Raw genomic sequence first — 27,889 nt, 5'->3', positions numbered from 1 at the left:
AGAGAGAGAGAGAGAGAGAGAGAGAGAAGAGATGGGATGGGGAGGGGAGACAGACAGACAGACAGACAGACAGACAGACAGAGAAATAGTACATGGTGTCTGCCTTGCATGTGGCTGACCCTGGTTCAACACCCAGAATCTCATGTGGTCCCCCCAAGCACCACCAGGAATGATTCCGGAGTGCAGAGCCAGGAGGAACCCCTGTGCATCGCCTGGTGTGACCCCAAATAAATGAGGAGAACCCGACCTTCTCTTCAGTCTCAGCTTTCGGCAGCTGCAGCCCTTCTTGGCTGCTAGAGGCCACGTCGCCCGTGTCTGCCTTGGTGGCCCCCTCCTGTCCCCATGTGTCCGTACATCTTCCTCCTCAGAACACCTGGCCCGACCTTCCATTAACTGCTCCCCTCTATAAGGCCCTGCTGCTGGGTGCTGAGCTGGGCCCCTCCGAAGTCCACAGTCGCGGGGGCAAAACAAGAGGCCTGGGGAAGCGGCCCAAGGCCTGGAGCGCGGGTTTCACATGCAGAGCAGGGGTCATTCCCTGGCACCCCGTGGCCCCCCTCCTTCACAGGGACCCCGGAGCATGGCGAGGTGTGGCGCCAAAACAAAACGAATCCAAATTTGCACTGCAGAGCCCGGCCACTCATGCCAGGGCTGGAGGGCGCAACTGTGGGCACGCCCAGGGGATCTCTGGCATCGCAGGGTCTTCTGAGCACTGCTGGGGACCACCCCAGTCCCGGAGAAGTGCTTTCTCCAAAGTATGGTGCCTTAGGGAGTAATGAAGCTGGACGTCTGTCAGGGTGGGACCCTGAGCCCTAGGATTGGGGTCTCCCATCTGGGGCCTCCGCTCAGAGACTGGGAGGGGCCCAGCCACAAAAGCTGGGCAGACATGCAGGGTCTGGAAACTCTGGTGGGCCCCAGCTGGGGGGCAGAGAGGGGGCAGACCCTGTGCTTTGGGGTCCGGGAGGCACTTGGTTCCCTTCCTCTGGCTGGTGCTGAGTTGGATGGACCTGCCTCTCGATGACCAAGTTCTGACCCTCTGGGCTGTGTCCGTGGACAGCTGCTGTTCAGGCTCAGAGGGCTTGAGGTCAGGGGTCAGAGTTCCGTTGCCCTCAGGCCCACTGTGGTCCACTTGTACGTCATGACTTGGGTCCTTCTGTGATGAGCACTTTGGATTTGCTTTGGTTCTATCTGGGGGCCGTAATAGGACCACCAGGAAGGTGCTCACTGAGCAGGTGGCTGACTTAGGTTCGATCCCTGGCACTGTGTAGGGTCCTCTGAGCCCCCACTGGGAGGGAACCCCTACGTTTACCCAGGTAGGACCCTGGTGTAGATTTTAAGTCGGGCTCCCAGTGGGCTGTACAGACCTGTTGAGCAGGACACAGTGGGGGTGGGCATGGGGGACCGGGGGGGGGGGGGACAGAAAATGTTGCCCCTGGTGTCTGTGCAGAGCTGTGCCCTCCTGGGTGGCCGGCTGAGCCTGGTGGCATCCAGGACCTTTGCCAGCTGTAATGCCCCCCGGACCGGGTGGACCTCTGCCCGGATCTTTCTATCCTGTATTTATTTTCCATGGTGCTTAATCTCTTGGGGAATGTACCAAGAGAAATGCAGGATTTTAAAGTCCTTTTCATACAGGCTAAGCCGAGGATTTAATCTCATTATTCTCACTCCTGTTTGGGACATGAGGAATACAAACCTTGGCATTCCAACTGTTGCCCATGAAAGGTAGAAGAACATTCTCGGGAAGGGTTATTTTAAACTGGAGAATTGGTGTGGGGAAAATCACGATTTTTGGCTGTCAGATCTGGCACTTGGGTGGTTTTTTTTTTTTTTAAAAATGCATCAGTGGAAAAGATCGAAATTGTAAGCTACTTAAATTTCTTCCCAGCCTACTAGTCTAGCTTTTGGGGTTTCAGAAGCAATGGGAGGGCTTCCAGAAGGGGATTCTTTTTTTTTTTTTGGCTTTTTGGGTCACACTCAGTGATGCTCAGGGGTTACTCCTGGCTCTGCACTCAGGAATTATTCCTGGCGGTGCTTGGGGGACCATATGGGATGTTGGGGATCAAACCTTGGTCAGCCGCATGCAAGGCAAATGCTCTACCCACTGTGCTATCGCTCTAGCCCCAAGAGGGCATCATTTTTTTCTTTTTTTATTAATTTTTATTAGTGAAACACCATGAGGTACAGTTGTAGACTTACAAATTTTTGTGCTTGGGTTTCGATTATACAATGATCAAGTACCCATCCCACCACCAGTGCCCATTCTCCACCCCTACCAATCCCAGTACCTCTCCCATCCCCCATCCCCCATCCCACCCCCATTCCTTTTTGTTCTCTCTCTCCTTTTGGGTGCCGTGGTTTGCAAAAGAGTCACTGAGTGGCAATCATGTTCGGTCTAGAGTCTACTTTCAGCATGCATCTCCCATCCTGGGAGGATCCTCCCAACACCCTTTATTTGGTGCTCCCTTCTCTATCTGAACTGAGGGGGCATCATTTTTAACCGGGGGAGAGAGAGGGGATGGCATGTTTGAAGGCTAGTCATTTTGTTTTCTTTTCTGAAAAATTCAATTCACAGTGTATATTCCCCATAGGGCATCCCCCCGAGGGGAGCCAACCCCTCTTTGGGGTCTGCTATTACCGACATATCCCTGTTTGAATTTCAGGTGTCCAATGTTCCGACATCAGCCCCTTCACCAGCACCCTCCCCCCCTCCCACAGTGACCCCTGGCCTGCCTCTGTGGTCACTCTCCGTATCTCCTTTCAGCATCCTGTCCTCCAGAGTGCCAACTTCTCGCCATGGGTGCTGGATTGTATTCTCTCTGGGCATTTGTGTCTCTCTATGCCATTTCGTTCTCTCTGTCCCTCTCCCTCTGACTAATTTCACTCAGCGTGATACTCTACAGAGCCACCCACATGCCTAACAGCAAACAGTATGGCTCCATCGTCTCTGGTGGGATGTGATCCCTGTGTAGACGTGTGCCAGAGTTTCTTCAGGCATCTATCTGTTCTCGGACATTTGGCTGTGGTGAGTAGTGCCGAGAGGAGCTAGGCGTGCAGATGGTGTTTCTGCGTTGTGGTTTTGGGCCTTTGGGATATTTTCCATGGAGTGGAATTGCTGGGTCAATTCCTTGTATTTGGAGGAACATCCATATTGTTTTCCGGAAAGATGGGACCAGTTGACGTCTCACCAGCAGTGAATGAGGGTCAAAGGGATTATTTTCTAAATTTCTTTTTCTTCTGACTCATTATTTGCATACAGGAACACCACAGATTTTTGTCATTAATTTTGTAACCTGCTACCTTACTTGTTTTGATTTATTGCTTCTGTCATTGTCAGTCACTGTCCTCCTGTTATTCATCGATTTGCTCGAGCGGGCTCAGTAGCATCTCCATTGTGATGCTTGTTACTGTGTTTGGCATGTTACTGTGTTTGGCATATCGAATACGTCACTGGTAGCTTGCCAGGCTTTGCCATGTGGGCAAAATACTCTCGGTAGCTTGTCGGGCTCTCCGAGAGGGGCGGAGGAATCGAACCTGGGTCTGTTGGGTTGGCCACATGCAAGGCAAACACCCTACTGGCTGTGCTATCGCTCCAGCCCTTCTAGCGTTTTTTGTTTGTTTGTTTGGTTTTTGGTGGCCTTTAGGGTTTTCGACATATTATCATGCCATCTGCAAATAGTGAGAGTTTGAGGTGGCTCAAGAGATAGTACAGTGGGCAGCGCACTTGCCTCGCATATAGTTGACCCAGATTCGGTCCCTGGCACTTTACCTGGTCCCCTAAGCCTCACCAGTAATGATCTCTGAGCACAGAGCCAGGCGTAAGTCCTGAGCACTGCTCTGTATGGCCCAGAAGCCAAAAAGAGAGAGAAAAAAAAAGTAAATATTTTAACTTCTTTTTCCACTTTGGGTCCCTTTGATATCTTTTTCTTGCCTGCTGTGGTGAGGACTTCCAAAACTATTGAGTAATGGGGGCCAGAGAGATGGGTCAGTGGGTAGTGCTCTTGCCTTATACACGGCAGACCCAGGTTCCATCCCTGGCTTCCCATATGGTCCCCGAAGCCCCCCAGGAGTGATCCCTGAGCTGGGTACAAAGTCAGGAGTAATTCCTGAGCATCACCAGGTGTGACTGATAAAGAGAACCAAACCAGGAAGGGGACCCTGGGGCCGAGAGGGAAGGAGTGATCAGGCCTCTGTGACCAGCCTTCTGGGCCATGCGCTGACTTGGGGTTGCCTCGAGTCAGGTCCAGGCCAACCCACTGTCCATATGCCTTGGCTAGCTGTGTGCCAGGCGCTGTCACTGACCGGATAAGGACCAGGATGGCTGGGAGGCTGCAGAACCGGCTGCCTTTGGGACCAGTGTCCTAAGGACCACCGAACACCATGGAAGTGTGTAGAATCATGTGTGCGGGTGTGTGCGCCAGCTGGCCTGGCCCTGTGACACAGAAGAGGAGGAGGAGGGTGTAGCCCCAGAGGCTGCGGGTAGCGGGCATGGCAGGAGGAGGTCGTGGGGAGTTCACAGGCCCAGGAAGGACCAGCGCAGGGGCCCAGGACCATTCCCGGGCTGCACAGAGCCAAAGCAGAGATACTGCAAAGGACTAATCACAAAGAAACGAGACCAATGTTTGGTCTCACAGTCTTGTAGACCGAGGGCCCTAACTGCCATTACATTCCATACTTATTACTTTAGCAATTATTGTTCAGCAATTGTAGCCTTACCTGTATTGCAAACCACAGTACCCAAACGGAGAGAGAGAAAGGAATGTGCCTGGCACAGAGGCACAGGGGGGTGGGGATAGGGTGGTGGGAGGGAGAATGGGGCCATTGGTGATGGAGAATGGGCACGGGTGGAGGGATGGGTATTCGATCATTGTAGGACTGAAATGTAATCATGAAAGTTCGTAAGTCTGTAACTGTTTCTCACGGTGATTCATCAAAAAGAAACAATGATAGTAATAAAATGGTCATATATAATCTACACTATATATAGTCTCTAGTAATATCACTGTAATGTATAGTATGTGAATTGTAATATATAGTAATTACTTTAACAATTAGAGTAATAACTATGGGATGCCCATTCCATTGCACGTTTATTGCTTTAAACTGCGATCTGGAGAACAAGGGTGGCATTCTGCGGACAATCGCCTGTCTGTGCTACTCTAACTAGGAGAAGTGTTTGCAGATCAGAGAGTCTCTTTAGGGGCGGACGGTGTCTGGAAGGTGGGCTTATCTCAGGGAAGTTTCCCCTGGGAGAAATTGCTTAATAAAGCAGTCACGGAGACCCCAATTACTCCCCACCTGGGCGCCGCCACAGCACTCTGGGTCCTGGGGTCCTGCTCACTGCCCCTCTGCCTTTCTTCACTGTCTCTCAGCCTTGACCCTTGGTTCCCGGCATGGGGGGGGGGGGCTGTAGGGTAGGGGGGGTCTGTGGGCAGTACAGGAAGAAGTGGCCAGCACAGGGGATGCACTGGGAGCAGGTGCAGGAAGGTGGCTTGGCGACGCCAGGACCAGGCACGGAACAGGACTGTGGGTGCCATGGCCGGGAGACCCCCCTGACACAGACCTCTGTCCCCTAGGTCCTCAGGGAGAAGTGGCTGGGCCTCCTCCCTGCCTCCACACTCAGCAAGGTGGACAAAACCTCTTCCTTCCGACCCGGTCTCATCTGCCCGGGGGGGCCCAGGAACAGGGAAATAGGGTAGGGGGCCTGCCCCCCATGTCTGCCACGGGCCCCTCACCTGGAGAAGGTGCAGGAAGGAGGTGGAAGAGGATGCGATGGATGGGGGTCTGAGGGGGAAGAAGGGGCTCACCAGGTCAACACCAGGATCTCATTCCTGCAGGCCAGACCAGGTCCCGGACAAAGTACTCGCTGGCTACTGGCATTCCCTGCCCAGTGGCCTAGAACTCGGCAAAACTCAAGATTTGGGAGAATCTGCAGAAACTGGAAACTCTAAACCAAAGGGTCAGGATAATGGGTAGGGTACTTGTGTGCACTGCAGCGGACCTGGGTTCGAGCCCCTGAACCATACATATATGGTCTGAGCACATAACCAGGAATAAGTTCTGAGCATCTCCAGGCATGACCCCAAAGTAGCGAAAGCGAATCTGCCCGGGGCAGGGGGTGAGGAGCTGTGGGGGTCCCACAGTGGAAGCTGGGGGTCTGGGTACTCATCATGCCAAGAGAGAAGTAGCCCCAGCTCTGGGCTGCCCCCACGCTGGGCTCCGTTGCTGTGACATTCTTGGGGAACTTGGGTGCAGATCGGGTGGCGGTGGGGTTGCCAAGGGGATCTGGAGGGTCACGGTGCCAGGCTCACGACAGCTGTGCTCTTCTCAGGACTGCCTCACGGCGGTGCCCCCCCCCCGAAACCCAGTGGACTGTGTGGGGGGTCAGGCAGAGAGAAAGTAGGGGGCGGAGGGACGGCAGAGGACCGATAGGGAATTCATGCACAAACAAGGTGGCCAGGGCCAGTGTGTGAGAGGCTCGGGGAGGAGGAAAGATGGGCCTGGGACCCCCAATCTGTTCCATCCCATGCGGGGCTCAACTGAGCAGACCGCCCCCTCCCAACACATCCCCACCTGGCTCCTTGCCCTGGGCCTGCTCCTCCTATTAATTAATTAATTTATTTATTTATTATTGAGTCACTGTGAGATACAGTTACAAAGCTTTCATGTTTGAGCTTCAGTCATACAATGATCGAACACCCATCCCTGCACCAGGGCACATTCTCACCACCAGTGTCCCCAGTATATACCGCCCCCACCCAATTCCACCCTCCCCCTGCCTCTATGGCAGACAATTTGCCCCATACTCTCTCTCTACTTTGGGGCATTATGGTTTGCAATATAGATGCTGAGAGGTTATCACATTTGGTCCTTTATCTACTTTCAGCAAGCATCTCCCATCCCGAGTGATCCCTCCGACCATCACTGACTTAGTGATCCCTTCTCTATGCCAGCTGCCTTCTCCCCCAGCTCCTGAGACAGGCTTCCAACCATGGGGCAATCTTCCTGGCCCTTGTGTCTACCGTCCTAGGGTGTCCATCTCATATTATGTTCTTTTATATTCCGCAAATGAGTGCGGTCCTTCTATGTCTGTCCCTCTCTTTCTGTCTCATTCCACTTGGGCCCGCTCCTCTGAGCCCCCGTGCTCTCCGTGATGGGAAAATGCTCAGAAGAGGAGAACACGGCGTTGGCTGGACCCTCGATAGCAGTCGCTTTAGTTTGTGTCTTTTTCGGGGGGCTCACAAGCGGTGCTTGGGGGCTGCAAGGGCCACTCTTGGTGATATTTGCCCACCCCAGGCTGGGCGACCCAATGTTCATGCCCATCCAGGTGGCCACACTCAGCAGTGATGGTTGTGTTGTGTGTGTGTGTGTGTGGGGAGGGGGGGCACATGGTGTCAAGGTTCAAACTCGGATTCTCGCATGCACCAGGCATGAGCCCCCACAGGGTCCTGCTCGCACCCATGCCAAACAGGGGCGCTGGGAACGGAGACAAAGCTGTCAGCCTCTGTTTTCCCCATCAATAAAATGGGAAGGCAGCTTTCTCGGGGTTGACCTGGCAGGTGAGGGCCTTGGGGAGTGACTTCAGATCTGGCTCCGGGGCAGTCGGGCCCTCAGGCAGCGTCTTGCTTCCTAGTGTGCAGACCTGGGTTGGTGCACGCCCTGGAGAAACCAGGCCAGCGCTTCCGGCTTTGCTCCCATCTCATCCCCTGCAGGAGCCCCTGCATCCGTCCAGCGCCCCCCCAGGGCCGGGCTCCCCTGAGCCCTGGTGGACCAAAGGGGTCCGGTGGAGAAGAGGCAGCAATGCTGGTGGACGACAGTGGAAGGAGCCACACTCGGGGCTCGGAAACGCAGCATCCCCGCTGGCCCCGGGTTCTCCTGGGTATCAGAACTCAGGACCCACGATGGGGCGTCTGTCCTGTGCTCAGGAAAGCGGCTGGTACAGAAGGGACCCCTGCAGACCCCCACCTTCTCACACACCGGAGGGAGTGAGGAGAGCCCTGGGCAGGGAGAGGGGCTGGAAACCAGCCTGGTGAGTGGTTCTGTGCACAGGGTCCCACTCAAGACCCCCGAGGGGGCAGGGCTGGAGCTGTTGACTCATCCCCCCGCGACTCCCCCTTCTGGGCAGGGTGTGGGATCATCCATGGCCTCTGAGCTCAGGGTCCAGTCTGCCTGGCCCCTCCCCCCCACGTCCTTCCCCACCCCCCCTCCCCCCATGACTCTGGATTTCTGCAGCTTAAAGGCTTAAGTGTGACCTTGGAACCCACATGTGCCTGGCGTGAGTCCCCCTCCTATGCGTTTCTGCCCGTGGGGTCCCCCCTCCCATGTGTCTGACCATGGGGTCCCCCCTCCCGTGTGTGCCTGACCGTGGGGTGCCCCCCTCCTGGCGAGGGGTTGGGCAGGCAGGGCAGGTGGCTTGCCAGCTTCGTGCCTTGAACGAAGGTTCAAGGGTCACACCTCCATCGGACGGCAACCTGGTGGCAGGTGCGGCAGGGTGCCCCGAGGTGGGGCCGCGTGCCCAGGTCAGCGGCTGCAGCAGAGGGAGGCCCAGCTGCTTGACGACAGAGGTGGGGGGGGACAGTCGCGGTACCTCGACCTCCCATCCAAGTTTCTTGGGGCCGGTTCTGGAGAGGTGGCCGGTGGCCCCTGCGAGGATGGCAGCCTGGCACCAGGTGGCGCTAGGAGCAGGGGACAGCCTGGACCCGGGTCCCATGAGGAGCTGAGTCTATCCTGTGCAGCCAGGTCTGGGCTGCATTAGAGGTGGACCCTGAGCCCGAGGTGGCCCAGGGAGTCCTAGTCTGTGTGGCGGGTGCCTTGGGGTCTTGCTTCCTCCTCTCAGCCTCGTCTGGGTCGTTTAATGACAGCCTTGTGTGTTATGGAGGTGTCTGGAGGCTGGGCCCGGCACGGAGGCCAGGGGTCAGTGGACACGGCAGATGGTAGCTCTTGCCTGCAGGCTGACTTTGCAGACAGACTGGGCTGATCCCGCTGTCCCTACCATGGACAAAGCCGTCCCTCATAGCCACGTCCCTGCCCCGCCAGCAGCCCCGGGATGTCCTCGCAGCCCGAAACAGCATTGCTTTATGCTAACTCCACAAGCATCCCCGGGGTCACAGGGATCACAGGCCCTCAGGAACACCTGGGGACTTGCAGCGCTCTTGAATTTTCATGGCCACGATGCCTCTTGATTGTCGCCGCAGTGTCCTAGACACAAACATTTTTTCTCCTGGAAATGAGATCCCGGCTGCAGACTGCTGGCCGGCACCTCTGTTTCTAATTCTCCTTCTCGGAGCCCAAATGCCTGGAAGCTGCCCTTGAATTGATCAGAGCAGTTTGATAGACAGAGAGGGGAAACAGAGAAAGGGCAGAGTTTCGACTGCATTCGAGGCTGCATGTTTCAAAGTGGGAATGTGTGTGTGTGTGTGTGTGTGTGTGTGTGTGTGTGTGCATGTGTGTGTGTGGTGGGGGTCGGTGGCCGTCTCTGAAAAGCTGATGTTTTCTGTGTCTTGTTGGGAGACTGATCTTTAAGGAAGAGGAAAGTTTTCCCTATAAAGCAGAAGCACTTTTCAGAATGTTGCGCCCAATTGTATGCACAGAGAAGAGTGTTTTGGCTTGTTTTCTTTTTTTTCCCCTGGACGTTTATCTACAAGCAAGCATCCAGCTCTTGCCAGGAGCGAAATGCCTTTGAGGTACTTCAGGGGCTTGCAGGCGTCACATAAGCACTCTCCTAGGTGGAGATGGTACAGATGATGACTTTTATTAGTATCATAGCGTGGTCTATTCAGTTGGCTAATTAGGGATGGGGGCTGGGGACGCACCCAGGGGCTTTCCTAAGAGCCCTGTCCCCAGCTCGTAGGTCTAACAAAGACCGACAATGCAGCTCCAGGCGAGGTGCTGAGAGCACCATGTAGCACAGAGTGGTCTCCACATTCCAGAAGCTTCTGATGCCTCAGTGCAGGGGTTAGGAGCAGGCGACGGTGGAGCTGGGGGAGTGGATGGGGAAGTGACAGTCACAGAGGCCATTCCCACGGGCCACTGAAGGAGTCTGTGCCCTCTGCCCTTGCCCCTCCCTGCTGCCTCGGGCCTCTGTTGCAGACCTTGTCAGAGCCTTCCCCCAGTGCTGGTTTTCCCAGCCTGGCTCTGCTGAGGGGTACACGGCGGGGGCATCCGTGAGCCAGCGGCACTGTCACCTCTGCCCTGAGATGCTCCTTGACCTTCCCCTGCGGCGGAAGCACCCGGCTGGGCTGAGAGGCGGAAAAAAGCTGTGGAACTTTGCAGTTCAGGACTTGTGTCCCTGCAGGGGACAGTGCCAGGAATGAGGGGCCTCCCAGCGGTGACCCAGGGGCCACTCCCAGGGACCCTCAGCCACCCAGGTTGATGATTCTAAGCAAGGGCCCGAGGATGTGGTGCTGCCCAGGCCCAGTGGGGCTTGGCGGCCTCTGGACCCACAGCTGGGGGTGCTTGAGGCGGGGGCAGGAGTCACTGCAATGCTGGAGATTGAACTCGGGTCCTTGTGCAGCCCGCCTGCACCCTCTACCCCAGAGCTGACTCCTTTAGCTTCTCTGTCCTAGGATTCCAGTGGAGCAGAGAGGAGGGAGGAATATTCTAGAATCCTGGGAAGGCTTCTCGTTTTGACTTTTTGATGATTTGTTCTTCTTACTGCTTTTGTTGTGGGCATACCTCCAGCAGTGCTGGGACAGCGACCAAGTTCCAGGCGAGAACCAGGGCCTCAGCCTTCCCGGGGGCAGGGGGCGGGGAGGTGGGTGGTCACATTCAGTACCCGTGGGCCGCACCCTGGCCCGTGGGGGAGGACAAGCTTCTCAGCTCTCCACAGTTTGAAATGGTCTAAAAGCCACACGTGATGGAGCAGCCTCAATACTTTGCAGGCCAGGAGACTGAGTCACGGAGGCCCCGCCCTGTTGGCAGTCTCATGACCTCAGAGTGGGCTGGGCGTGAGCCCCTGTCTGTCCACAGCTGTCTGTCTGTCTATCCAGATCTGTCTGTCCAGATCTATCTGTAACTGCCTGTGGGGCTCCTGCCAGCGTGTGCAGAACCCTTCCGACCATGCCGGCCTCCATCTCCAAGTCTCCTCTTTGGGTCTTTTCAACTTTTTCCTGTTTCTTTTGACTTGTTAGTAAAAGGCAAAAGGTTTCCATGCAACTTTGGTCCATCTACGCACTGGAATACTATGCAGCTGTTAGGAAGAATGAAGTCATGAAATTTGCTTATAAGTGGATGGTCATGGAGAGTATCATGCTAAGGGAAAGGAGTCGGAAAAAGAGGGACAGACATAGAAGGACGGCACTCATTTGTGGAATATAAAATGTCGTAATCAGAGACTGACACTCAAGGACAGTAGAGACAAGGGCCAGGAATATTGCCCCATAGTTGGCAGCCTGCCTCGTGAGCTGGGGGAGAAGGCAGCTGGGATAGAAAAGGGATCACTAAGTCAGTGATGGTTGGAGGGATCGTTCGGGATGGAGATGTGTGCTGAAAGTAGATAAAGGACCAAACGTGATGGCCTCTCAGTAGCAAACCATGATGCCCAAAAGTAGAGAGAGAGAGAGTATGGGGAAAATTGTCTGCCATGGAGGTAGGGGGAGGGTTGGAAACAGGGGTTATACTGGGGACATTGATGGTCAGTAATGATGGAGGGTATTTGCTTATTGTATGACTGAAACTCAAACATAAAAGCTTGTAACTGTATCTCACAGTGATTCAATTTAAAAAAAATCACAAAAGGTATTTTGTGATGCTCTCATGAGAAACCCAAGTTGTTTTTCCTTTGCATTTGGTAGCAGCTTTGTTGAGATACCAGCACGCACCATACAAGTCCAGCCGCTGACCCGTCCAGTGCAGGGCCAGGAAGAAAGCCCAGTGGACTGAGCGCAGCTCTGTGTGTGGGAACCCTGGGCTCCATCCCCGCCCGACACAGTCCCCAGAGCCCCTGGGAGCAGCCCGAGCACTCAGCCAAAAACAGCATCAACAGACCCCTCAGAAAAGAAACTAAACATTGAAAAAGTACTGTTCAGTGACTCTTGACAGCCAGAATTCTGCAAGGTGCAGCACAACTTCAGGACATTTTATTAGCTCGTAAGAAACCCTGCACCCCGTTAGTGGTACAGACCCCATCCTCCACACGCAGTCCCCCAGGCCTGAAATCCACGGCCCACCTGTCTTTCCAGACCTCTCTTTTCCAGAAGTTTGATGTTCCCGGAGCTGCGGAACCACACCGGGTCTTTACTTTCCAGCTTCTTTCACACGTGTGGTTTGGGGGTTCCAGCCCCCGAAGTGGGGAGCACGTTCCGGCATGGCCGGACCATGATATTTTTCACAGTCACCAGCCAGTGGGACATTGGGGTGTTGCTCGTGTTGATGGCAGTGAACGAGGCCACTGAACATTTGTGTGCAAGGTTCCCGTAACTCGTCCGGGTCTCTGGTGTGGCTCTCTGGGTTCAGAGCAGGCAGGGCCGTAGGGGCAGGCGGGCACCCCTGGGTTCCAACTGTCTGGGACTCGAGCCCCCATACAGCCCACAGCTATGTCTGGGGCTCCCGTGTCTGACATTTGAAATGCGCGTCTTTCCAAGGCTGGCCTTTGACAGAGCGAGGGTAGAGTGTTTTGTGCTTTACACATATTTTTTGACTGGAGGGTGGAATCCAGGGCTTCATACCTACCAGGCACGTTCAACTGCCCCATAGCTCTGACCTTCAAAGGCTGCTCTCGGCCTGGTGTCTGAGGGTCACTCATGGGTGCGTCCCACCATCAAGGGCGGGATGGGCTTTGAACCTGCCTCTAGGGGATGGCGGCTAGGTATACTGAGGGCGATGAGCCCCCTTGCAGCCATCGAGCTGGGTGTGCTGGGGCAGTGAGCCTCCCTAAAAGCTCCCCCTGCCGTCTTATCTTGCAGCCATCCACGAGTTCCCCACGGACCTGTTCTCCAACAGAGAGCGCCAGCACGGAGCTGTCCTGCTGCACATTCTCGGGGTGAGTGGTCTTGGGGGGCCCCTAAGCCACCAGCTGCGGTCATAGGCCAAACAGACGCACGAAGCCACGGGCCTTTCAGCCACTGGGTCATGGGTGTCCCCATGTCCCCTCCCCCACCCCCTCCGATCCAGACACCAAGTCCCTTCCCCCTGAGGGCTGTTCTGCACCTGGGGAGGAAGAGCAGCTGCTTCTGTCCCGGACACAGGTCCAAGTGACAGAGACACCTGCTGTCCCCTTCCCCACCAAGTCCCCAGACCTCACACTCCGGGGCGCACTCCTCTGCCTCTAATGAACTTCAAAAGGGCCTGGATGACGGGGGTGCACGTGTGTGGTAGGCTCTGCCGACCCTGTGTTCGGGACCGGGGCTCCTCCCAGCACATACATTGCCATAGCGACATCATTTCCGTGGAGTCCACGATGCTTCCAAGGTCCAGGGATGATGGGGCCGGAGTGATAGTCCAGCAGGAAGGGCACTTGCCTTGCATGCGGCCGACCTGGGTTCAATCCCAGCATCCCATAGGGTCCCCCATGCACCACCAGGAGTAATTCCTGAGTGCAGAGCCAGGAGTAAGCCCTGAGCATGGCTGGGTGTGACCCCAAAAGGAAAAAAAAACCCACAAAACAAAACAAAACAAAAAAAAACAGAAACAAACAAACAAAAAATGTCAAGAGATGGCGACCGAGGGGCCATGGCTTCAGAGGCAGACCGGTCCCCTCTCTGGGTCCCACGTCCTCATACTGGGATCCTGCTCACACATGCCCCCCGCCCCCCCATGTGCGTTCCCCTTCACCTGCCACCACATGCTGCCATTCCCAAGCCCAAATGTCTTTAGGCGTTGCAGGAGAGAGGGAAGAAGGGAGAGCAAGGAGCATCCCGCACGCAGGGGCCGAGAGTCGAGGGCCAGGGCCGTTTTCCTGAAAAGGACGGATGGTCTGTTCATGCAAGTAGACCGGGGTGCCGACCCACCTGGGTGTTAGCGTGATGATGGCGTCACCGGTCTCTGCCTTCTCCTGCTCTCCTGAGCCGCCTTCTAGCCTCAGGGAAGTGAATCTGGCCAACTAGTCCCCTCATTCTACTAACTAGTCCTCTGCATCTGCTCACGAACCCCTTTATTCTGCTAACTAGCTAGCTCATTCTGATAACTAGTCCTCTTAACCTGTTAACTAGTCCCCTTGTTCTGCTAACTAGTCCCCCTTGTTCTGCTAACTAGTCCTCTTGTTCTACTAACTAGTCTGCTCACCTAGCTAACTCATACTCCTGTTCTGCTAACTAGTCCTCTCTGCTAACCAGTACCCACATCCTACTATCTAGTCCCCTAATTCTGCCAACTAGTCCTCTTGGTCTGCTAACTAGTCCCCATGTTCTGCTAACTAACCCCCTCCAAGCAGGTCTCAGCACCTCAGAGACATATCTATTTTTCCTGAGTCCCAGGAATTTTGCACCATTTAGAGCAGGTGAAGGGACCCGATGGCCTGCCTCCTGCTTATAAATCAAGTTGGGTTGAAACCAAGCCAGGCACAGCCCTGGACGGCTTCTGTTCAATGGCTGTGTGGTCTATGAAGACTTGGGTCCCGGGTAACTGCTCATTAAGGAGTTCACCGACCAGTGCAGGGACAGACTCTAGCCGAGGGACAGATTCCACGGAGGACACAGGGTCCAAGTCTGGCCATGGGAGTGCCATCTTGGTCTTCTTGCTCACGTGATTCTGGGGCTCCAGGACTGGGCAGCACCTCAGACAGACAGCCACAACTGCCGCATCTCTGCTGCCTTTGGTCACTGTTAGTGGTGAGTTGTCTCGGCTGGGCCCTGGTTCCAGCCTTGCTCTTCAGCTTGTCATTAGGGCGTCCATCCCTCTGACAAAGGTGACTCACTTGAGTGTGAATCTCCAGCTCCTTGTCCAGTGTCCTGGTCCTCGCCTCTCCCTTCAACCTCTCATGTTCCCTCTCCCTGCCTCACCCTTGCTCTCTCCTCCTGGCCCTGGGTCCTGACTGTCATCTGCCACAGATAAACTGTGGCCCCAGGATCTTTGCACATGCTGCTTCCCGGGCAGTGACAGAGGTTTCATCTGTTCCCCTCTCGGGTCAATTAGAAAAGGCGTTTTGGGGGTGTCCTCAGCCATTATCTCAGATGACCTTCAGAATAGTACCTGGAAGGGTGGGGGGCGTTGCCCAGCAGTAGAGCACTGGCAGAAAGCCCTAATCGCCATCTCTGGTGCCACAAAACCATTAAAATGGCCCCTGGCAGGCAGGGTGAGCCCAGTAGGGCCTTGGTGGGTGGACAGGGCAAGACAGGGTGGTCTACAAACCATTTCAGACATCTGAGATCCTCTTACTCTGTCACTAAAACGATGGCCAAGCTGAGACCCAGCCATGTGACTGACCCAAGGCGGCCTGGTCCCTGAACCCAGGACCAACCAGCCCTGGGCTTGGGGGTGTCAAGATCGGTGCTTGCTGGCTGGTGTGGGGTGAAGCGGCTGCGTGGAACGTTGGATGGGGCTCCTTCTGCAGCTCTGCCGGCCACTAGTCCCAGCCTCAGTTTCCCCCAAAGTCCTGGAGGGTGTGAGTGTCTGTGGGACTGTGTGTTTTGAGCCGAGGCTCACTGGGCACTGGGCTCTTCGAGCAGGTATGGGGCGGGGGGGGGGGGGGCTCGTGCCTCGTGGCCGCCTGACCCTTGGCGGACACTCTGTCCCCTCCCTGCAGGCCCTGTACATGTTCTACGCCCTGGCCATCGTGTGTGACGACTTCTTCGTCCCGTCTCTCGAGAAGATCTGCGAGGTATGCGGGGAGCGAGGGACCCCCGTGAAGAGGACGCGGGGTGGGCATGTGAAGAGCAGGACCCGATGGGGGGCACTCGTGGTGACCCCAGGCCCTGGGCTTTCCATCTGTGACTGGGGCCAAGGGGCCTCCCGGGACTCGGCAGAAGGGTCCGGCCCAGTCCGCACCCTCAGGGCCCCTCTGGCCAGCCAGTGGGCGGACACACACTCGGGTTGACCTCCTCAGTGACCCCAGAGCCTGGATGTGTCTGGGGGGCTCAGGGCTCATCCCGGCTGTGCTGGGGCTACTTGGGCTACACTGGCTGTATTCGAGGGTCACACCCAACGTGGCTTGGAGTTGTGAGATGCCGAGGTGGAACCGGGGGAACAGCATATGCCAGGCTTGCACCCCAAACCCTTGCCCGCTCCCTGGCCCTGTACCTCCTTGGGGTCAGCAGGCAGAACTTGCCCGGCCAGGCGGGTTCCCAGGGACCCCCATCACCATGGCTTCTCCGAGCCCCCGAGCCCCTAGACCACCTTCTTGATTTGGGGGAGGGGAGGCTCTGTCGCCGGCCAGTCCCAGTCCCAAGCCAGCACCTCTGGGTGCCTCCGGGGAGGTTTGAGGGGTGTCAGCCCTGAGCACCCGGACCCAGCAGGGGCCACCCAGCTCTGCTGTCCTGCCGTGTTCTCGGCTCTGGGGACCCAAACCTGCGCCCGCGGCCGTCCAGGTGTTGGGGTGGGGGTGCGTGTGAGCCCCCTGGACCCCTGCATGCTCCACATTTCAGTTAACAGGCTGAGAGGCCACGTGGCCCTACCCCCCTTCAGGAGGAATGCTGGGGGCTCAGCCACCCTTGGGCTCCCAGCTCTGGGCTGCGCCCTGCAGGGCAGCAGGCGGCCTGTAGGGGGCGCCATGCACCCCTACCCACCCCCTCACAGCCCGTGGTCTCTTCTAGAAACTTCACCTGAGTGAGGACGTGGCCGGAGCCACCTTCATGGCCGCGGGCAGCTCCACCCCCGAGCTGTTCGCCTCCATCATTGGTAAGAGCCCCCCGCAAATTTCCCAGACCCCACTCCTCATAGCCCGGTACCCCAACACACCCAGGGCCCCACACCCCATCTCCCCACACCCCCACACCCTGTACGCCTATAGCCCCCAGCCCCATATCCATAACATCCCCACACCCCACGTCCCCACACCCGACGTTCCCCAGGTACCCCCTCACCCCCCCAACCCCCATATCCCTCAGACCCCCAGGTCCCCGACACCCCCTGTTCCCTCTTAACCCTTAACCCCCCACTCCCCACCCTCACACTCCAGACCCCCACTCCCCCACTGTAATCTCCCACCCCCATTTCCACCCTCACTTCCCGAGGCCCCGGCTCCAGCCCCCGCACTCCCCACTGCGGATTCCCCGTGGCCCTGGGCACCCACACACTCCGTGGCCCCCACAGTCCTCACCCAGTCAAGGCCCAGGATCCCGGGAGCTAATCTGGGCCTTGGGGGCCTCCCTCTTCACTGTAAAGGAGAGTGGGGGAGCAGGAGAGCAAACGAGCCGTTTCCTGGGGGGGGGGGGGGGGGCGGTGTCTTCAGGGCCGAGGAAAAGAGGAAACGTTCTAAACTGAGAGTGGTGATAAGCGCCCCCCTCTGCGATGAGACGGAGAAAGCCCCTCCCCCCCAATCAAGGCCGCTTCCCACGGGCCAGCTGTGGGTGTGGGGGATGGCTTGTGTGCATGTGCACATGTGCGTACATGTGTGTGTATGGTGTGTGCGTAGCATGTGCATGTGTGGTGTGTGTGGTGTGTACATGTGATCTGTGCACGCGTGTGTGTACATGTATGTGTGTGGTGTGTTTGCATGTGTGTACATGCATGTGTGTGCGTGTGTGTTCATATGTGCTTGTGCGTGTGTGCATGCAAACGTGTATGTGTGGTGTGTATGTGTGGTGTATAAGTGTGTGTGTGGTGTGTACGTGTGGGTGGTGTGGGTGGTGTGTGCATGTGTCTGTGTACACGTGTGTGTGTGGTATGTGTGGTGTGTATGTGCGTGTGTGTGGTGTGTGTGCATGTTTGTGTGCATACATGTGTGTGGTGTGTGTGTGTGCATACATGTGTGTGTGATTTCTCAGGATCCTTGGTCCCCGCGGGAGGGCCGGGTCTCCCAACACCCTGCGGATCACTCTGGGGAGGGGATGGTCAAGGTCTGGAGCCCTCAGGCCCTAAGGGTGTCTCCCCCAGGGGTGTTCATCACACACGGCGACGTGGGGGTCGGCACCATCGTGGGCTCGGCTGTCTTCAACATCCTGTGCATCATCGGCGTCTGCGGGCTGTTCGCGGGCCAGGTGGGTGCCTCTGCACGTGCGAGGGGGACCCCAGACCCCTCCTCTGCGCCCCTAGGCCCCCATGGCCGGGAGCGCCTGGTCCTCTCTGCACCCCTTTGGCCGCCACATCCGAGGGCGAGTGAGTTGGGCAGAGTGCTGGAAGCCTGGGCTTCTGGAAACTTCAGGGTCTGCCTTGGGCTTCGGGGGGGGGGGGGGGGGGGCTGAGGCGGGCCTGTGAGGGCCTCACGTCTGGGGGAGGGGGTCAGGCTCCTGGGAGGGCTGTGGAGGTGGAGGTGCTGGCTGGCTCCCCTGAAGCCGAGTCCGATACCTAGGCAGTTACCAAGACGGGCTCCTGTCCAAGAGCTCCCGGCCTCCTGCCAGTTCTTGGTCTTTGGGGGGCGCCAGGCGGGACGGCCATTCCCATGCCTTGATGCCCGTGCTCGGCAGGTGGTGCGCCTGACGTGGTGGGCCGTGTGCCGGGACTCCGTGTACTACACTCTCTCCGTCATCGTGCTCATCGCCGTGAGTGCTCCCCGCCCTCTGGCGTGAGGCTTGGGATCCCTGCAGGGGTGGGGGGTGGGGAACCCAGGGGCTCCTGATGGTGGGTAGCAGTCTCCATGGGCCGGCAGCATAGCCCGGGACAGGGAAGCTCAGAATAGAGGCCAGGGCGTGGGCAACTTGCAGGAAACGTGGGGGCTCGGCGTGGGGGGCTGAGCTCAGGACGCAGGCGCACACAGGGGGCCCCAGGTGCCACGGGGCTCACGGCTGGACTCCCTCTCCCAGTGCCGCCGACATCCCCAAGCTCAATGGTGACATTTGTCATCCCTGCCGCTGCAGACCCAATGGGCGGCTTGGCCCAGTCCTCTGGTGGGCATAGGCATCCCAGGGATTCTGGACACAGGTCCACCAGTGCAGGTGGCCATTGGCCGACCCAGGTTGTCTGGACTCAGTGGTATTCCTTAGTGTTTTCCACACAGCAGGGGGCCCCCATGTGGGGGCTGGGGGAGAGGTGACCCCTCACTCCCAAGACCTTGCGTGTCCGTCCCCACATTATCTGGAGCGAGGCTGAGGGTTTGGGCCACTTCCGGGGTGGGAAGGTCAGGATGCCAGAACTCCCAGGTACACATGTGGCCGGGCCCAGCTGGCATGGCCATGGGAAGATCACTCATGCAGAAGGGACACGGCTGCCCCTGCAAGTATCTGGGCCCCAGTGAAGGCCTTGCTGGCACCTCCAGGAGCTGTGTGGGGCCAACATGCACCAGTTTGGACAGATGCCGGGGAGGCCCCGGACCCCGGGAGGGGTTCCGGCAGGCACTGGCCCAGCTCTCCAGGGTGATAAAATGACTCCCTGTCACAATCAGCGTAGAGACAGGACCGGGGCTCGCCCCTTTGTTGGCTGGACCTCCAAAGTACCGAATCCCCATCAATCCGTGCTGTGCACGAGACCAAGTGCTCCCCTGAGCACTCGAGTCTTCAGCCCAGACTCCCCTCGTGGGGGAAGGACTCCCAGGCTGCTCACAGCTTCTGGGCCTCTGAGGTTGCTGGCTCCCTGAGGGTTTTGTAAAAATGCAGAGTGTCCCGTGTGCCACCACCTCCCCTCCACCCCCCCAGCGATGGTATTGGGCTCCGCTCTGCCTAGAGTCTGAGGTCCCCTCTAGTATGCCCAGCTAGGACCACCCTGGCTGCGGTCCCCAAAGCAGCTCCCGTGACAGCCAGCAGGGGGCGCACCGCATCCTCGGCCAGACAGCACCCTGCCCCGGTGTCTCCTTAGGGACCCTGACCCAGATCAGATTGGGCCAGGCCGAGCTGGGCACAGAGGCCTCCTCTGACACACTCATCAATCTGTGTCTTGTGTGTAAGAGGCAGGGGTACCGGGAAGGAAGTCACAGATTCATAAACATGTCCATCGATACTTTATAGGTAATGCTTTTGTGCGTGAGTATATACTTATGTGTATAAGCACGCACGTGGGTAGATATATATGTATGTAGCACTGTCCTCCCATTGTTCATTGATTTGCTCGAGAAGGCACCAGTAATATCTCCATTGTGAGACTTGTTGTTACTGTTTTTGGCATATCGAATATACCACGGGGAGCTTGCCAGGCTTTGCCAGGCGGGCAGGATACTCTTGGTAGCTTGCTGGGCTCTCCGAGAGGGACAGAGGAATTGAACCTGGTTCGGCTGCATGCAAGGCAAACGCCCCACCTGCTGGACTATCACTCCAGCCCATATATATATATAATATATCACTGATCACTGTCCTCCCGTTGTTCATCGATTTTCTCGAGCGGGCCCAGTAACGTCTCCATGGGAGACTTTGTTGTTACTGTGTTTGGCATATTGAATACATCACGAGTAGCTAGGACTGGAGCAATAGCACAACGGGTAGGGCATTTGCCTTGCAAGCGGCCAACATGGCCAACCCGGGTTCGATTCCTCAGCCCCTCTCGGAGAGCCTGGCAAGCTACCGAGAGTATCTCGCCCACACGGCAGAGCCTGGCAAGCTCCCCGTGACGTATTCGATATGCCAAACACAGTAACAACAAAGTCTCCAATGGAGACATTACTGGGCCTGCTCGAGCAAATCGATGAACAACGGGAGGACAGTGACAGTGACAGTGACACGGGGAGCTTGCCAGGCTCTGCCGTGCGGGTGAGATACTCTCGGTAGCTTGCTGGGCTCTCCGAGAGGGACGGAGGAATCGAACTCGGGTCGGCCATGTTGGCTGCGTGCAAGGCAAACACCTACCGCTGTGCTATTGCTCCAACCCATATAATATATATATATATATATATATATATATATATATCGATTTGCTCGAGCGGGCCCAGTAACGTCTCCATCGTGAGACTTGTTGTTACTGTGTTTGGCATATCAAATACATCACGGGTGGCTTGGCAGGCTCTGCCGTGCGGGCGAGATACTCTTGGTAGCTTGCCGGGCTCTCCAAGAGGGGCGGAGGAATCGAACTTGGGTCAGCCATATTGGCTGCGTGCAAGGCAAACGCCCTACCGCTGTGCTATCGCTCAATATATGTGTACATATATACACACATATATATGTATGTATGTATGGACTCATATACATAATGTACATACATAGGTAGACCCACACATTTATAGGTAGTTCCATAGGTATGTGCACAGAACACGTACATATGGGCATATATAACAGCATATACATACCTGTATGGAATGATAGCACAGCGGTAGGGCGTTTACCTTGCATGTGGCCGACCAGGCTGACCCAGGTTTGATTCCTTCGCCCCTCTCGGAGAGCCCAGCAAGCTACCAAGAGTATCTCGCCCGCATGGCAAAGCCTGGCAAGCTCCCCATGACGTACTCGATATGCCAAACACAGTAACAACAAGTCTCATAATGGAGACATTACTGGGCCCGCTCGAGCAAATCGATGAACAACAGGAGGACAGTGACAGTGACGATACATATCTGTATTGGATCGGTAGAGCTATGAATACACCCATGGAAACTTTCATAGATACAAAGTACTTAAGTCCATCCATATATACGTGAGGCCCCAGAGGGGTTAGCAGGTGGCTGTGTGGACCCCAGGAGCCCCTGAGACTCCCGGAGGCTGGGACATCTCTCCTGGGGGGGGCCGCACTGGCTGGGCAACTAGCCTGCTCCTGGCTGGTCCAGGTTGCCATGAGGGCAGCAGAGAGGAGGATGACCACTAAACACAGGCATCGGGCCGTGCTCGGAGAGATTTTGCTCTTTTCTTGCAGTAAACGCGTTCCTCTCCCTGTGTTTCTTTTGCTTTTCAGTTTATATACGACGAAGAAATTGTGTGGTAAGTTTGAAAAGTTTGTTTCTTACTGCTGGGACCCAGCTCGGCTGGGATCATGACTCGTGAGCGTCTGTTGTTGTAGCCAGAAGCGTTGGGACCTGTGGAGGCATAAAAGGGAGCTGGTCCTTAGCTAAGATCACACCTCCTTCTGTCCCTGTAACATGAAGAGGGTGGTTCCCTTCACTGTCCTTCACCTGCCTGATTGCATCATAGTGCTCAGCTAGCAAGGGGCCGTTGGAGCTTGGTTTGGGCGTAAACGGTCCCCAGAACCTGGTCGGGGGCTGGTATGAGACTAGGGCAGATGACAGGTGTCCCAGACTAACCTCGGGAGGTGTCTCAGCTACAGTCAGGTCAGAACAAAGATCCTGCCCTCCCCGGCACAGAAACCAACACCAGCTGCATTAAAACTCTCCCAGCCAGGGGCTGGAGCGATGGCACAGCCGGTAGGGCGTTTGCCTTACACGCAGCCAACATGGCCGACACAGGTTCGATTCCCAGCATCCCATATGGTCCCCCGAGCACTGCCAGGAGTAATTCCTGAGTGCATGAGCCATGAGTAACCGCTGATCATCGCCGGTTATGACCCAAAATGCAATAAATAAATAAATTAATTAATTAAAAAACTCTCACGGCCAGACGCGAAATTTGTCAGATAATGCAGAGCCAAATGTAGGGTCTCCCCCTGAAGACACTGGGTAGGAACTGATTTTCAAGAACCAGGACGTACAGCCCGAGGAGGTGATTCCAAGCATCCCGCGGCCCCTGAGCCAGGCCCCAGCAAGGTGTGACCCCCGGTACCCCACAGGGTGTTGCCTTGGTGGTTTCTGAGCCTCTCCAGGATGGCCCTTGGGTGGGAAGATCCACATGAAGCCCCAACCCCCCTGAGAAAGCCGCTCTTCACACTCCTCACCGTGTGTGCCACGTGGCACTCCACCCCAGGGACTGGTTTTCAACTGTACATAAAATTGGGGGGTGCAAGGGTCTCCCCATCCAGGGTCCCTCTGTGGATCTGCTGGTCCCGGCTGCGTTTCATTGGTTTTTGTTTGGGGGATCACACCCAGCAATGCTCAGGGGTTACTCAGCACTCAAGAATCACTCCCAGCAGTGCTCCAGGGACCAGGGGGGATGCCAGGGATGGTACCCGGGTTGGCTGCATGCACGGCAAGCACCCTCCCCTCTGTGCTGTTTCTCTGGCCCCTGGTCCTGCCTCTGGACTCAGCCGAGAAACACCCCAAGTGCCCACAGCCCAGGCAGGCGCCTCCTCGGCCAAATGGACAGAAACCCCTTGGTGATGGGTCCCTCCTTCCAGAAGCATCCCTGCTCTGTAGCTCCCAGAAGCCACCTGTGGGCACCCACAGTGCCACAGACCCCTGAGTGAGAATCTCAGGTGACCCGAGGGCCTCAGGGCCCATCTGCATCACTTGAGACCCCTTCTCTGCCTGGCTCCCGGGCCAAGGGGAGTCCCTGACCCCCTTTATCCCAGGGTACCGAGGATGCCCTGTGGAATGCCCCCATCAGCCTCCGTGTCCCCGAGAGACGGCAGGGGCCGGGAGGGTGGGCCCGCCCTGTGCTCTGACGGCTGTTTCCTGTGTCTCTTTGAGGTGGGAAGGCCTGGTGCTCATCGTCCTGTATGTCTTCTATATCCTCATCATGAAGTAAGTGAGCTGCTACCCTGCCCAGCCGCGGCTCCCACAGGCAGGCAGAACCCCCAGCCAGCCGCCCCATCTGGGCAGTCTGAGTGGGGGAGGGAGGGAGCTATCATACACAGTTTTGGGGTACGATCCACACTCAGGCTGGGGGCCTCCCACTGTGGGTGGGTGACTGGCAGGTGAAAGGTGAGAGCTCCCCATTTCCTGCTGCAGTTCTGGGGCCCAAAGGGACCCCACTCTCCCCATCTGTAGAGCTACACAGATCCTTCTCAGGGAAATGCAGGCAGGGCTCAGGGCTGGGGTGCTAGCTGGAAAAAACCCATGGAACGATCTGTGTTCCAGAATATTCCAGCACATTCTGGCACATTCCATCATGGGTGGACTCAAAAAAAAATGGCTGAGTGAATGTCCACAAATATCAACTGCACCATGGGGGGCACTCAGGAGCACACGGGCTCTGGCGATGGCGATGGTGATGGGGGCTGCCAGGGTCAATTGGAGGGTGCGTGATTGTCAGGGTGACGAGCCAGGGGCTGGGGAAGTTTGGCAGTTGATGCCCATGATAGTGGCATGCTAGAGCCATAGCACAGTGAGGAGGGCATTTGCTCTGCATGCAGCCGGCCTGGGTTTGACCCCCCGGCACCCCACTCGCCCCCCTGAGCCCCACCAGGAGTGACCCCTGAGCACAGAGCCCTGAGCACCTCTGGGTGTGGCCCCAAACCCAATAGACATGGAAACAAAGGCAGTTGTGAGAGATTCCTCCCTGCACAGCCCTCCATCACCGCTGCCCGGCCCCCTAAGAAAGCTGGGGGCCCTGAAGCCCCCATGCCACCCTCAGGGGCTCCCTCGAGACTTTTTTGGGGTCCCAGGGTCTGAGTGCTGGGGTCCTGTGGCAGCTAGCGGGGGGGCTGGGGCCCAGGCAGTTCACTCCTTGGTGGGAGTGGGGGGCAGAGGGAGACAGGCTTGGGGTCCCCGACTGGGCCGTGGGTGGGACACGGGGATGGGAGTGAGGTAGGGAGGTGGGGGCCTGCCTCTAGCCACGGGTGGGATTATGGTGATGGGGGGCCCAGACTAGCCTGGGCCCCGTTAGGCACAGGGATGCTCAGCTAGTACCCCCGCCCCTCCCCCGGCCTCACGGACACCCCTCCTGGGCCTCCTCCAAGCCATGCCCCCACCCGCCAGGTACAACGTGAAGATGCAGGCCTTCTTCACCATCAAGCAGAAGACCGTGGCCAACGGCAACACGGTCAGCAGTGAGCTGGAGGATGGTAATGACCCCTGTTGCTCTGATGACCCTTCGGTGCCATTGCTGGGGCCAGGTAAGGCTGAGCAGACAGGAGTGGCCCCTTCCCACACACACTCGCACCCCCAGACTGCCCCCTTGAAAGGACCTTCCTGCCCGAGCGAGACTCGGCAGGAAGTGTCTCTCCTCTGGGGACGCCAGATCGGTTAGGAGGAAGGAGCCTCAGACCCCTCCTCAGGGGCCTCCCTAGGCCCCCCACTTCCAGGGATGAGGCCCGGGCCAGGTTGAGCCCCCCGCTGCGTCTCCAGTACTGACACAATTGTGAGGGTCATGACCCCGAGGACCCCAGGGAAGGCTGCCATGGAGAGACCCCCGTGAGCCCAACCCCGTGGCATACAGGCTGGAGTCCTCAGCGAGTTTGGATCCCCCCCGTGGAGGGGCCCTGGGCCCCTGATCCAGGCCCCATCCAGTGTATCCACTTCGCTGAAACTTCAGGCCCCTCTGGGAGCTGCCTGTGACCCGGCCAGTCTCTAGGTGACTGCAGTGCTGGCGGGGAGGGGTTTCAGAAAGCAGCTGGTCCCACAGGGCTCTCTGCTCTCTCCCCTATGGCTCTGGGCAAGCCCCAGTGATGGCCACTTAAACTCCTTTGTGGGGCTGGAGCCATAGCACAGCAGTAGGGCGTTTGCCTTGCATGCAGCCAGCCTGGCCGAGCTGGGTTCGATTCTTCCGCCCCTCTCAGAGAGCCTGGCAAGCTACCGAGAGTATCTCGCCCGCACGACAAAGCCTGGCAAGCTCCCTGGGACATATTCGATATGCCAAACACAGTAACAACAAGTCTCACAATGGAGACGCTACTGGGTCCGCTCGAGCAAATTGATGAACAATGGGAGGACAGTGCTACAGTGTTGGCTGGTGGAATTTGGGGTCTCAGAGGGACCCTAGGGAGCTCAGCTCTCCTTGATCCCCTTCCTGATCTCCACCAGCGTGGTGCCTTTCCTGACCCCTAAACTCAGTCGGGCCTGCTCTGCTCGTCTCTCGAGCCAGCCCGGGTCCATCTCATAAGGGCTCTGGCTGGGAGTACGCTGGTCGGGGCATGCTGGTCTGTGGGACCCCGCCATGGACTCTTAACCCCAGACACAGGGGGCTCCACACTCCCTCTCCCAGAGCCACTCCCTCTCTCAGAGGTGGGGGTCTGTATCCCAGACTCCTCCAGACCCACAGGCTGCCAGGGAAGATGTGGGCGGGGAATCCCAGACCTTGGGCCATGCCCACTTGAACGGTGCCACCCACACCCGGGGTTCCAGCAGCCGCCCAGTTTGTGGGTTCCTCCAGATCCTGTTTCTCAGCCCTTTCTGCCCCTGCCCTGGGTCTCTGCCCGCCACCTGCTGTGCAGCCAGGCCCAGGAGTGCCCCGTTTAACTCTGGCTAAGTGTGGGCTGCCTGGAGGACCCTGGGAAGAGGCAGGGAAAAGCAGGGGCAGGTCTCCCTACGGCCAGGATGGGGTGCAGCCGGGCTTCCACATGGGGTGGCTTCAGGCTCAGGCGTGCTTCCTGCTTGCCGCCACCCCCATCACAACACCCGTGGGGCAGGCTGAGGCACCCTGTGAGAGGAACATGCTACCCCAGTCTGGGAGACACCTCCCGTTACCTCCTGCTGTGCTCAGGGCTGTTTCCGGGTCAGCCCAGCCTGCTTGTAGTGGGGGACTCATCCTCCAGCTTGGTTCTGGGTTCCCTAGCAAGGGTCCCCCCCTTAAATGTCAGCACATGTTCCAAATCCGTTTCCGTCCTATTCAAGAGCTCAGGGGGCCAAGCTGAGCCCCGGGACCAAGGCTGAAGATGGACTTGGGGGCCTCGCCTCTCTCTGGCGGGTGGGCACCCAATCACCAAGACCTCCTTGTCCTCCAAGGCCCTGCTCCAGGCTGCCCTGGGTCCCAGGAGGGGGTTGGAGGAACCCGAGCTCTGAGTAGTCCTTGAGTTTCCCTGCAGGGAGCTGCCCTGAACCCCGACGGGGCGGCCTCTTGGGCATCTTGGCTGATGACCCCTTGCCCCTGCCTTAGGAACTGTGCCCCAGACGATGCCTTGACGGGCCAGGGGCCTCTTGCTGCTCCCTAAGAAGCCCCTGTCCTGTGGTAGGGACCCCGCACAGGACTCCGAGCGTAGGGGAGCCCTGACTTGCTTGCTTTAGGGCACAAGACCTCCCGCCCCTTCGCATGGGACTGAGCCTGGGAATCCGGCCCCCGGGAGAGCGGCGGCCCCTCCCAAGGCCCCCGCCTTGGGGTTCCCTGAGCAGAATCCCCGCTACTAACACCCTCCAATAACTCGCCCCGCGCCCCCCCCCCAAGAATGGCGCCCCCGACCCGGGCCTCCACCGCACGCTAATCGGATCTAGCAGCCCAGCCCGCGGCCTCTGCCTCTTAACCTCTCCTCTTCCGAATTGTAAGTAACCCGCTTGTGTCCGGGCCATAACACGCACCCCAGACGGAGCCACGCGCGTCCCCTCCATGCCTCGTGGGAGGTTGGTGGCCATCTCTGACCAGTGCATGTCCCCTCCCCATCCCCCCAGCTTGTGTCTAACCCCCACGCCTCCTGTCTGCTGAGCCTTGCTTCCTGGGGGTGAGGGCATGCGGGTGTGGGGGGTGCAGTGGTGTTTCTGAGCCCCTAACTCCTGCACGGGTGTGTGCTCCAGACTGACCCCCAGCTATTGCGGCTAAGCATAAGGGGCACCCCCGGAACTGGGTTGCAGTGCAGGGGGATGGGTCTGACTGCCTTAACAGCCCCCCACCGCAGGAGGGGAAGACTGGAGTTCCAGTTCTTAGACCCTCCTGGGGGTGCTGAGAAATATGTGTCAGCCACCCAGGACACTGGCCCCGGGGATAACTCAGAAAAGCCAGGCCTGGGAACTTGGGGGGGGGGGGGGGGGGGGGTGTGTTGAAGCGCCCCCTGGAGGCCAGAGCGAGTACAGCGCTCCCCTCCGCCCCTTATCGTAGGCAAGATGCAAGCCCCTCTGTAGGGTCTTACCGGCCTCTTTCTTTCGGGGGCCGGGAACTCTTTCTCTGTCCCCAGCTGCTCTGCAGAGAACAGTTAGATGCATATGCCCCATAGGGTAGAGGTGGTCCCCCAGAGCAGGCATCATGGGGACACGAGA

The 27,889-nt window shown here is 57.6% G+C and overlaps 1 protein-coding gene across 2 annotated transcripts in view; it reads left to right on the top strand.

The window, feature by feature from the left end:
* The window catches only part of SLC24A4 (solute carrier family 24 member 4), a 139,981-nt gene that overhangs the window by 81,273 nt on the left and 30,819 nt on the right, over positions 1-27,889 (top strand). The window contains exons 3-10 of one of the 2 annotated variants that reach the window (XM_056134449.1): positions 12,897-12,973; positions 15,674-15,748; positions 16,680-16,764; positions 17,962-18,065; positions 18,492-18,566; positions 21,832-21,857; positions 23,456-23,509; positions 24,686-24,771. In XM_056134449.1, the coding sequence (XP_055990424.1) occupies positions 12,897-12,973; positions 15,674-15,748; positions 16,680-16,764; positions 17,962-18,065; positions 18,492-18,566; positions 21,832-21,857; positions 23,456-23,509; positions 24,686-24,771 (582 nt within the window). Of the gene's footprint in view, positions 1-12,896; positions 12,974-15,673; positions 15,749-16,679; positions 16,765-17,961; positions 18,066-18,491; positions 18,567-21,831; positions 21,858-23,455; positions 23,510-24,685; positions 24,823-27,889 lie in introns of both variants that reach the window. The other variant, XM_056134448.1, reaches the window with a different exon arrangement.

The sequence above is a fragment of the Sorex fumeus genome, unplaced genomic scaffold, assembly GCF_029834395.1.
Source record: "Sorex fumeus unplaced genomic scaffold, SorFum_2.1 ptg000098l, whole genome shotgun sequence".
Lineage (NCBI taxonomy): Eukaryota > Metazoa > Chordata > Mammalia > Eulipotyphla > Soricidae > Sorex > Sorex fumeus.
This window is presented reverse-complemented; position numbering and strand designations above follow the sequence as displayed.